We start from the raw sequence: 12,623 nt of genomic DNA, 5'->3' as shown, positions 1-12,623 counted from the left end.
CAGAGCTCCTGCGGGAATTAGGGGCTATAGTCGGCAGTGCACTTGCGGTACATCCTGTGTTGCAGGAGGCTATAAGCTACGGTAATCGCTTACCATCAAGTCTTAAGTAGTGAGTCTTTTATTTACGTTGTTTGCCGATCTAGTGAAATGAAAAAAAATGGCCGTCTATATAGCCCGATCGTCAGCTGCAATTAAAAGTATTACAACAATTTTCTAATTACTTCGTATATGAATATTTTTCAGTCTATACTTTATCAGTCAATCTAATGCCCCACTGTTGGGCAAAGGCCACTTTCTGCATAGGTTGAAACGTAATTTAATACGCTGCACTGCGGGCTAGGGAATAATTTTCCTACTAAGAGCAACAATCGCTATCAGGTTTTTATGGTAACAACTGGAGTTGACGACTTTCAGTGCTCTCGGAGGCACGATGGGGAGACCCTCAAGGACACATCCAGACATCCCTAAGCGTGAAACTAAGACGCTGTTAAGGCGACTACCACTGCACTAGAACGATTATGAGAACCATAGCGTAATACGCTTTAATTATTAAATTAATTTGTCTCAACTATGCTAATGAAAAACTCTAGATGTAATATTCTCATCTTAACAAACACTTTGTTAAAGCAAACAGCTTACTACGTCCACAACTACGAGTATATATACCTAATGCCTCCTTGAAGTTTTCATTTTGTTGAGAATCTTTTTAATACACTACTTGTTATTATTTTTATTAGTAGAGCAATTTTAACCAAAAATCTGAAATAAATAAAACTGCAATTTATTATTTACAATTTATTTACAATTTCAATAGCTTATAACGCAATTACAATTATTTGCTTTAACTTGGCCCGTATTAACTCAGTTTCAACTACCAGGCAAAAGATGTCGCTGTAATTTAAAATCCCAAAATGTATCTTCAAAATTTATCTTCAAAATTTACATTACTATATACAAGTCTCTTTCAAATACATTAATATAATGAACACAATATATATATGAAAGATGATAACTTAAAACAAGTTTAGACAGGAGTTGAAAAACAAAACTGAAACTACGTAGCCACTAAACGTCCTAAAACTAAAAAAAAATGTCTTATTTTTGTATTATCCAAAATATTCAACAGCTTATAATACTATTGAACAACATCTGTACTTTTCCTTTCATCCTGTATGACGTCGTATTCTGAAAAAAAATAAAAAAATAATAATACATAATTGCATTTACTCGCAAACGAATAAAACCGACTTCTTACATCGACAAGTAATACAACGTAGGTATGAAAATATAGTCAAGTGAATACGCGTTATCAAAGATTACTCAAAAAGTCGTCATCAGATCTTAATCAAGTTTAAATGGGACCTCGATTGGACATGACAAGCATCTCTCAACGGAGGTAGGGCACCGCAGGAATTTCCTGCACAAAATATGGAGCAGCCCGACTGGGGTAGTACCTCGAACTTACAGAAGACCACAGCTAAATAATACTGTTTATAGGCAGTATTGTGTTCCTGTTGGTGAGTAAGGTGACCAGAGCTCCTGAGGGGATTGGGGATTAGATCGGCAACGCGCTTGCGATGCTTCTGGTGTTGCAGGCGTCTATAAGCTACGGTAATCTCTTACCATCAGGTGAGCCGTATGCTTGTTTGTCGACCTAGTGATATAAAAAAAAAAAAAAACTGCTTTCGATTGGAATAAGAATCATCAAATTGGTACACCCAGTGAAAAGTTATGCGGTATAATCTAAAGTAGGTTAGTAGACGAAAAAATAGTCAAGTGAATAAGCAAAAATAGACATAACTCCAAAAGTAAGATCAGAAATAAGTTTATGTGAGACCGCGCACAATGTTTCGATTAAATTTTTTTATCGAAATCGGTCCACACCGTAAAAAGTCCCGAGGTTGACTTGAGAACTTTTTTCCTTTTTTAGAAGTCGGTCATCAGAAATTTAGTAGTAGTAGATGTACTGAAACACAAATGTTGCGAATACGCTAGCGACTGCTTGTATTAAATAAAATGACGGGAGTTTACTCCCTTAGAAACTATATAAGGAAACTTGGTATGAAAAATATGTAGTTAAATTGTAATGTGTAGTTAAATCGTGTGGAACGGTAAACCTGACCTGCACTGAGAGTTCTACCACACAATGACCCTTTTAAAAACGGCAGACAAAAAATTTATTCTAGACTTGATTTTAATTTAACTAAACAGTGTCAGAAGCATTATCAAAATCAGTTGACACTGGCCGACGATTACGTAACAAATATGGAAAATTCAGCATTAAGTAATTTTTTCTTTGATAAATATTTAAATTACAACGCATATACTGTTTAATGTTTGCTTCGCTAAGTCTTTATGGAACATTTATCAAAAAATAATGATAGCATACTTTTAATATTATGCTAACATTACGCACAAAATTTGATAAAAAAATTAATAAATGTAAACTTATTAATGTATTCATTTCTTGTAGTATCACTGTTAAATTTAAACAGATAGGCAGAAGGAATATACACATTTATAATTTGGACGTTATGACTGATTTATTATCATTAGAATAAACAGCGTCTTAGGTGCGACAAAGCCAGCCCTGCGGTCACCAACCCGCCTGCCCAGCGTGGTGACTATGGGCAAAACACATGAGTTCACGTTATTTTTGGCGTAAACTTATGGAGGCCTATGTCCAGCAGTGGACTGTATCGGCGGTAATGATGATGAAAATAAATATTACATACAAGCCTCTACAACCTGTAAATTTATTATTATGTTTTTAAATATATCTAAAGTACATAGTTTATAAATGACATTATTGATTCAAAGTGATCTGCATCATCATTGAAGCGACAGAGATTATATAAACGAAAAAAATCATTAAAAAAAAATTAGTAAAATATGACGAGGAATGAGTTACAATAGACAGACTTAGTTATATTTCAGTGAAAGCTATTTACAAAACTTTGCTTATAATAACATACGCCTCAGCCTGTAATATCCCATTACTGGGCATAGGCCTCTTTCCCCATGCAGGAGAAGGATCAGAGCTTAATCCACCACGCTGCTAACACCCCCCCCCCTCTCTCCAACGTAAGATTGGATGAGATTTGGCTTGACCTAAGTCTTAAGTCTGTGGCACCAGCTGGTAAATATGTATTTGACTAGCCCGTTGGCGCAGTTTGTAGTGCCCTGTTTTCAATTCCGTGGGTTGCGGGTTCGATTCCCGCCTAAGTCTTGTATTATTTTAATGTATACTTGTAAAAAAATGTATAAAAATATTACCTTTCTTGATTTCCTGGTCATCATCGCCATTGTTCCAAGGTTGGATATCAGCAGACATGAATATGACGAATATGATATTAGATGCAAATACGAAGCCCGCCATCAGGAGCATTGCGATTCGCCATTGATGTTGATCAGACTGTACAGATAAATATACAGTTACAAATGTATAATTATCATCATTACAGCCTATACAGTCCACTGCTGGACATAGGCCTCCACAAGTTTACGCCTAAAATAACGTGAACTCATGTGTTTTGCCCATAGTCACCACGCTGGGCAGGCGGGTTGGTGACCGCAGTACTGGCTTTGTCGCACCGAAGACGCTGCTGTCCGTCTTCGGCCTGTGTATTTCAAAGCCAGCAGTTGGATGGCTATCCCGCCTCCGGTCGGCTTCTTAAGTTCCAAGGTGGTAGCGGAACTGTGTTATCCCTTAGTCGCCTCTTACGACACCCACGGGAAGAGAGGGGGTGGCTATATTCTTTAGTACCGTAGCCACACAGTACAACATAGCCTAATAACATAGCCTATATTCCTTCCGTAATTATTCTGTGATAAATTTTTAAAAATAAAATTACTGTGGACGATTTTGTGTTCATTATTTCAAATCTTATTAATTAAACAGAATTATAATAAATTAAAAAAACGTAATTATGTAATTTCTTTGCAGAAAATATTCCAAGGATAAAGTGTAGTCATTGTAAGTCACCTTCATAATTATATTCCTTGTGTTTTACTGGGCTTTGAGAAACACCTGAGATGAACGAATCGGTGTGAAATATACGACTATCATATTTTTTGCAGAGTTTAATCTCTTTAATTTTGTTTAACTATATTACAATATAGGGTAATAATATAATAGTAAATATATAGGAACAAATACAGCCTATAAATAATGTAATACTCGATTTGTATGTAGATTTGTGCTATTTGTATGTATTGTGTATGTATTAGTGACATTGTCGGAGTATTATTTTACTTGGGTTTTCTGGAAGAAATGGCTAAATAGCTATTGTATTTCACACTCTGTTCCTATCTTAAAATATGTTTCACTAGCTGTGCCCGCAACTTCGTCCGCGTGGAATTAAAAAAAAATATTGTTAAGTTCGTAGAGTTACCAAATAAATAAATTTCTAACATAAAAGTAGCCTACGTTACTCCTTATTACATCAGCTATCCGCCAGTGAAAGTCCCATCAAAATCGGTCAAGCCGTTTCAAAGATTAGCCGGAACAAACACACAGACAGACAGACAAAAATTGTAAAAAATGTTATTTTGGTATATTTATCGTGTATACATCCATATGCACTTAGTAAAAAGCGGTTATTTTAATATTACAAACAGACACTCCAATTTTATTTATTTGTATAGGTGTGTTAAATTTAGTTGTGTTGTACAATAAATTATAAATAAATTCTAAATAAATAATATATTATATGCATTGTACATCGTCATTCACGAAATTCTGTCATCACTGAATTGCGTAGTTAAAATCTTGTAAATAAAAACTTAACTTGATATTCTACGATGAAGCATTACAAGTGGAAAAAATATTAATTAAGAGACATTATTATTATAATAACTTAACTACTTTCATTAATATTAAGAAATTTTAAAGATTTCATATTTTCATTTGTCACGTCGACAAAATCGAGAACAGAAGAGAACAGAGAAAAGAGTACGTGATACGGCGGTTCATAATGAGTGAAGATTCAAAGCTCATGATATAATGACGTGGCGGAATATGGTTTAAAGTACTTACAATATCAGTAACAACTAGTGAGGTGACCACGGGTGTTCCGAGGCTCACTATGGTCATCATCGTATTTCCAGTTGCCATTATTACTCCGCTGTAATTGGGGGCCAGATCCATGTAATTTACCTACAAAAACAAATTGGTACTTTAGGGTTCAAAAATATATTTTGGGTCTAGTAATAATGGTCTAATATACCCAGTCTAATAATAATCTCATATACCAGTATGTACTGTGTGGCTACGGTACTTATTTATTTATTTATTTATTCAGAAAACCAACAGCTTCTTATATACTATTCTTATCATAAAGCATATTACAAAAAATCAAGCCAATAACAGGTTTCCGTAAAGTTAACAAATTGTGGAGATATCGTTGACAAAAAAGAAAACAACAGTCACAATCAGTACATTCTGATACACAAAAAATGCTTATAAGAGAATTTCTATGTTGAGATGCAGTTAACTTACACTTAACAATCATCATTACAGCCTAAACAGTCCACTGCTGGACATAGACCTCCACAAGTTTACACGGGAAGAGAGGGGGTGGCTATATTCTTTATTGCCGTAGCCACACAGCTTGGTATATTCATTAACTTTTATTCACTGTGTTTTCATGTACACTAAATAGCTTTCTAACAATTGCCGGAACAGTCTCTAAAACTTTAAAATGTTGACAATAATGAATCAAGGTAGAGCAAAATAGGCAGCAATACTATCCTACTCAAAATCAGGTACAGCCCGAGTGGGGAAGTACGTCAACCTTAGAGAAGATCAGAGCTAAATAATACTATTTTCAAGCAGTGTCGTGTTCTTGTGGTGAGTGAGCCTTAGCTCCCGCGCATCCGCGAATATTACCAACGGGGGTAGCAACGCGCTTGCGATGCTTCTGGTGTTGCAGGCATTTATGGTAACCGCTAACAATCAGGTGTGCCGTACGCTCAATTGACGACCTAGTCGTATAAAAAATAATAGTTTCATAACTTACCAAAACACTGCTATTCATCGCGGCTGTTGCTGACATATACAGAACAAATAATGTCACAGCTAGAACAGTATTAGTAGTGTAAACCGACCACGTCAGACATATTGCTGGTATAACGCTAGCTATAAAAAAAAAAACTCATTGGGCTTAAATCGAATTGCAACAGGAGGTTTAATTAGAGAAATTACATACATAATTTGGATGATTTCGAAATATATTTTATTATTATTATTATTACACGTGTAGTAAATGTATGTAATTTTATGTAATACATTATTTTATTTTTTTTGGCGATATTCTTTAGTTGTATTTAGATATTTCTTTGTTTTGGTTGTCCTTTTTTGTAACTATTTTTGTAAATATTATCTTTGATGTTGTGATAAAATCACCTGTCTCCTAAATTTCTTTTTTGTACAATTTATGATACGAGAAAATCAATGAATATTTTTGTTAATACAGTCTAGCTAGTTTCAAAAGCAAATCAATTTATTGTATTGTCAAAAATAAATTAGAAATATGAAAATTTAATGAGAGGAATACATCCTTACAGTCAGTTTAGATTGCAGTCTAAGTTCGTGCTTACCGATTGAATTGAAGATTTTCCGAGCTGTTTTAACACTTATAATCTTTTTATTAGTTAAATAATCTGAAACGATGCCATAAACAATAGATGAAAAAAACGATGCAAAATACGGCAACGAAGATAGTAATCCACTCTGTAAGAAAAAGAATTTAATTAAAAATTATTCTTAGATTATATTTATTTTTAAAAACAAACATTCCATATATATCATTCATATGTCTTTTACTAGTGACCCGCCCCGCGAATCGGGTTGGTTGCAAAAACGGTTGCAAAAACTATCAGTGTTCCTCAATTATATTATGCATGTATTATGCATATAAACCTTCCTCTTCAATCACTATATCTATTAAAAAAAAACCGCATCAAAATCCGTTACGTAGTTTTAAAGATTTAAGCATACATAGGGACAGAGAAAGCGCCTTTGTTTTATACTATGTAGTGATACCGGCACGTTCGTTTATTTCTATGGCAGGCACCTAAGCCCGTGTACAGTAAGATGCGATTTTTTTATATATATGTAGACATGTATAAATATTCTTTATTTTCTTAATATATTCAATGAAATATTAAATAAAAAAAATGTTTTATTTCTACGTAACATTGCCGGTGAATAAGGATTGGGAAAAACGCGAACTTGGGAAGGCCTATTTCCAGCAGTGGACTGCAATATGCCGAAGTGTGATGGTGTGTTATTAAATATGTACTTACATTTCTAATATTGAGTTTCAAAACCGCATACATGTAAGTTGGTACTTGTACGAAGAAAAACAAGAAACATATGCCAAGGCCTATGTGCGCTGTCATGGTGGCCCACAACGGCACTGACTTCAATACTGCCTTCCAAGGAACTTTGGCTTTCTGTAATAAAAAATTAAAAATAATATAGGGGCTTTATCCTACACAATAAGATTTAACCAAAATTATGATATTACTGTAGATTAATTTTAGTATAAACCCATATTTGAGTAGCAAAATTAAAACGCAATTTTAAATTACAAACTACTAAACATTATTGACGTAGTCAGGAAACAAAACATATAGTTTTTTGATAAGAGAGCAACACTGATAAAAGAGCACAAATAACATCCGACTAAATTACTCCTACAGTTTTTCGTAAAAAAAGTTACCCATTTTTTTCTGATGTTTACGTGAATTTCATTCATTATAATGAAACAACTCCTACCATGACCATTGTTGGTGTAAAGTATCAGAAACGTCGGGCATTTCAAAACATTAATAAACCGCGATAAATTCCGAAAAAGTTGTTTCACTATAAAAAGTTGCTCAATTAGGAAATCGGCCAGAAAAAGTTACCAGAGTAGTAAGTCTACTTTGGTAACTTTTTCTGGCCTATTTTTCTTGGCCGAAAAGCACTTTTATATCGCCTTTTTACAATTTTAAATTAAATTAATTTTAATCGATTGTATTTAGTGAAAAGTGAAGCTACCACCGTTTCGGAATGTATGCAAAGATGAATCATCTAGAAATTCCAAAGATAATCTCTTTAAAAAAAACTATCTTTTTTTATAAAAATAAAATCTTGTACTAAATAAATTATTATTTAATCATCAATTATCTTACCGTTTCAGTTCTGTTTTCGGCTTTTCCTAAAATGTACGCTTTCTCACCATCCGATATAGACTTATGATCCTTAGGAGAAGTAGCACCAAATACGGTGATCAATATTAATCCAATAAAACATAGTACGCCAGTGACCCAGAAAGTGGATGGCCACTCAAATCTACTATACGCAAGGATGCCACCAAGCTGAAACGCAATCACGGTACCTACTCCTGAAGCTGGAAAAAATAATGAAAATTAAACTTAAAGTTTGTGTCTTTCTACAGTTATAACTAAGGCTTTTAATCGCAAAGGAAACAGGAAATAATGTATTTTTTTTCATGTCATCTCAATTTCAATTCAATTGTCATGTCAATTTGTCTCTAAAATAGTAACTGGAGCCAATTTTATTACAAAAACTGTAAAAGTCTAATCAAATATTATAGAATGTTTAGATAAACTTGAAAGCAAGCAGTAAAACTGAGGTTATCAAATAATTAGTAAAATAAGACAAACAACAAATTCGTAAGTCACGTTTCTGTGGTGAGACATACCTGTGTAAACATAGCTACTGATGCTGGCACGCTCATTACTTGGTATCCAATTCGACAGTAAAGTCTGGACAGCTGGATATAAACCAGCTTGGGATAATCCTTGTAATAAACGAAATGCGGACAGCGTTTTCCAGCCACCCTGGTGAAATATAAATTTATTAAATTTTAATACGCACTCGTAGCTTCTTGGAAATCGTGCGTTATTCATTTTTATGAATAATTCAAACGTACATTACGTAGATTTAATTTCGAAGTCTTACTGGCATTTAAAAATAATTAAAAAAATATAAAAAATTACGTAGAATTAAAATGAGAACAAAATTCGAATTATTAACTTTATGAGATACTTGAATATTATAAATGACAAGTCCAATTCGTTTTAACTGTTTGCATATATCAAATGGATAAAGTAGATTTGAAGGAATTCTTTCATTTATACTAAACTATCAGTAACAAGTCAAGTGAATTGAACCTAACTTCGCTAACACAGTATTTTACCAACTGGTATAAACAAATAACATGGATACTAGAAACATAGAAATGCTAAAAACTAACCCATGCAACACACCATGGCGCTATTAATGACACTAGTGCATTTACAAACATAGCAACTTGTAGAGGTATTTTTCCACCCCATTTCTGACATATGATACCCATTGGAAGCATCATAATAGAATATCCCAGGAAAAAAGATCCAAGAACCATTTCTTGGGTTGATTTCGGCCAATCATATGTCTGAAAAAATAAATACAAAATTAAATAAGAGTAGGGTAGGGCGCTGACTGAGGTAGGGCTCAGCAGGAATTTCCTGCTCAAAATATGGAGCAGCCCGACTGGGGTACTACCTCGACCTTACAGAAGATCACAGCTAAATAATACTGCTTTCAAGTAGTGTTGTATTACTGTTGGTGAGTAAGGTGACCAGAGCTCCTGGGGGATTGGGGATTTGGTCGGCAACGCGCTTGCGATGCTTCTGGTGTTGCAGGCGTCTATAAGCTACGGTAATCTCTTACCATCAAGTGAGCCGTACGCTTGTTTGCCGACCTAGTGATAAAAAAAAATAAACATTCTTTCATATCATATAAAATTATACTTACCCTATAGATTGTATTGTAATCTAGATTTGTGTGATTCGATACTAAACTACTATTATTACTTATATCTTCAAATGCTGTAAAATTTGCAATATCGTCTATTTTTGAGGTAGAATTTATCATTGTACTATTATTTATATCACCCACTGCTGCTGTTACGCGTTCATCAATATGTTTGCCCATCGTCATAGCTACTATAGTTACTCCTAAATGACCTCGACTAAGGTAGCCAAGTGTAATACACATAAAGAAAAGGAAGGATTGTACATGGCGTATACCGTAGCCATATTTGGCTGGTTCTTCTTCAGGTAAATCTAAAATTGGAAGAAAATTGTTAGAACGAAAAATATTGGAGACATAATTACTAATTATAATTCGTATTATTTATTTTTGTGCTACCCACAATCAATTTTTAATATCAAACACCGACACGGTAAGTCAAAGAACGGTCGAGTTTTTAATATGATATTAAATAATTGTTTTTGCGTGCAAACGAAAAAAAACCGACTTCAATAGCATCGACAAGTAGTACAACGTAGGTAGACGAAAAAATTGTCAAGTAAATACGCCTTATCAAAGATTACTCAAAAAGTTGTTATCAGATCTGGGTGAAATTTTAATGCGACCACGTGATAAACACCAGCTTTCAATTAAATTTAAAATAAAATGTTCAAAATCGCTACATTCAGTTTAAAGTTACAGTATACGAAAAAATATGCAATCAAAAACGCATTATTAGATATAACTCAAAAGTAGTTGTTAGATCTCAAATAAATTTAAATGGGACCAACCGACATGCACCACCTTTCGATTAAAATTTTTGTTATCGAAATCTGTGCACCCAGTCAAAAGTTCTGAAGTAAAATACAATAAAAAAATATACAATCGAATTGAGACCCCCCCCCCCCCTAATTGTAATGTTTCATCACTTCAGCCTATCGCAGTCCACTGCTGGACATAGGCCTCCCCAAGTTCGCGCCACACATCCCGGTCTTCCGCAATCCTCATCCAGCCTACACCGGCAATCTTACGTAGATCGTCGGTCCAACGGGCCGGAGGACGTCCCACACTGCGTTTGCCAAGACAATTGTAATGTTTAATAGTATAATATTTAGATAATTATATTCTTTTTTACAAATTATTAATAGAACCAAATGAACCAAAATGTTTTTGAACTTATGTAAGTAATTTTAGAGGCTTCCTTTTAAGTTAATTTTTTAAGGTAACCAGACCTCTAACGGGGAATTGGGGATGGGCTCAGCAACGCGCTTGCGATACTTCTGGTGTTGCAGACGTCTATAAGCTACGGTAATCACTTACAATTAGGTGAGCTGTAAGCTTGTTTGCCGACCTAGTTATATAAAAAATAATATTAATTTTCACTTTTATGAAACGGTGAAGAAATTAAGCAATTTTTTTTTCTTTTTTTCTTAATAAATACTAATCATCTAATAAAGAAAAATTAAAAATCAATACTTTAGTCGATGCTATAAATCAGCTTCTACTGTTACTAAACTGATACCGTTAATTAAGATATCTGTAACATATTTACCACAACTTATTCCATTTTTTTCAATTTCGTCAATCGGCACTTTTTTATAATCTGTCTCCGACATTGTTTTTTTTTTCTTCTTGTTATTAATTCGAATTACAACAATATATTTCGTTTAATTTTGAAACATATTTTTACATTGACAATATAATATTCATATTTTTCGTCTCTTTTCTTGACGTTTATATAATTTTATCTATATGTTAACTAAATATCTTAAAATAAAACAAATAAAACTGACACTCAGACGATGTTTGTCTCCTTTGTCCGTGTTGTAAGTGAAACATTACAATGATTTCTTTTTACTTATAAACAAGAAAAAGAATAATTAAATGATGAAATATCAAAGATTACTGTTTTAACAGACGCACCACTAGACAATTAATTTATGACGGTTATTTTAAATTTAATGAGAATAAAGAATTTACACACGTAATAAAAACGAAATGGAAGTGAAAATGTTGACTTGGGATTCGAATTTTAGAAGAAAACAAAATCTTTAGTAGACTCTGACTTAAAAAATATGTAATTTTCAAAATTTGTATAATATATTTAACAAAATAATGAATTTATGAAATAATTTATATAAATTCATAAATAATTTTAGTTAGCTAAGCTTGTAAAAATCAATCGAACGTAAAGAAATAACTCAAACTTTAACATTAATTGAAATAGCAATTTTTCTTGTTTTTTTAATTAATAATGATAATAAATTTAATCTATAATATAAAAATGAGTCGCTGAATTTGTTGCTAAGCGGAAAACTCGAGAACGGTTGGACCGATTTCGCTAATTCTTTTTTTTAAATATTTCTTGAAGTACGAGGATGGTTCTTACGGAGGAAAAATTCTAAAAAAAAAAAATTCATTGTGATTTTTTAGTGACTATTAAAAGAATTTTGTGAGTTTTATAATTTTTAATATTTGACATAATGTAATTGTTGACTTATTAACTTAAAAAAATAAAAAATTAAAGAATCGACTGTTAGGCGATACGAAGTTCGCCGGGTCAGCTAGTTATGTAATAATTTATTTTAGATAATTAAAACCAATCATAATATGCGTGTGTAACAATAAACTTAATCTAAGGTTGATAATAATTTAGATAAATTTAAGTATGTCTTCGAAATTACCCCCCCCCCCCCCCCAATCCCCCAGGAGCTCTGGCCACCTTACTCACCACAGGAACACGAAACTGCTTGAAACCAGTATTATTTATGTGACGTAGAACTGAATATATAATTACCTTAAGATGTTTGAAAAG

At 33.2% G+C, this 12,623-nt stretch overlaps 1 protein-coding gene across 1 annotated transcript; it reads right to left on the bottom strand.

Moving 5' to 3' along the window:
- Nucleotides 1-1,135: 1,135 nt before the first annotated feature.
- On the bottom strand, nucleotides 1,136-11,424 carry LOC123656199 (sialin-like). The gene is made up of 9 exons (XM_045591903.1): nucleotides 11,361-11,424; nucleotides 9,812-10,122; nucleotides 9,270-9,449; nucleotides 8,715-8,853; nucleotides 8,182-8,399; nucleotides 7,305-7,458; nucleotides 6,021-6,154; nucleotides 4,966-5,158; nucleotides 1,136-1,185 (listed from the first exon to the last, which is right to left on the bottom strand). The coding sequence occupies exons 1-9, from the start codon at nucleotides 11,422-11,424 to the stop codon at nucleotides 1,136-1,138; spliced, it is 1,443 nt and encodes a 480-aa protein (XP_045447859.1).
- Between the last annotated feature and the right edge of the window lie 1,199 nt (nucleotides 11,425-12,623).

The sequence above is a fragment of the Melitaea cinxia genome, chromosome 9, assembly GCF_905220565.1.
Source record: "Melitaea cinxia chromosome 9, ilMelCinx1.1, whole genome shotgun sequence".
Taxonomy (NCBI): domain Eukaryota; kingdom Metazoa; phylum Arthropoda; class Insecta; order Lepidoptera; family Nymphalidae; genus Melitaea; species Melitaea cinxia.
This window is presented reverse-complemented; position numbering and strand designations above follow the sequence as displayed.

Coding starts and splice junctions, on each gene's coding strand:
- LOC123656199 (XM_045591903.1), bottom strand. CDS start 11,424: ATGTCGGAGACAGATTATAAAAAAGTGCCGATTGACGAAATTGAAAAA. Junction 7,459..8,181: donor CCGAAAACAGAACTGAAACG/GTAAGATAATTG, acceptor TTTTTATTACAG/AAAGCCAAAGTTCCTTGGAA. Junction 5,159..6,020: donor CGATGAATAGCAGTGTTTTG/GTAAGTTATGAA, acceptor TTGTTTTTGTAG/GTAAATTACATGGATCTGGC.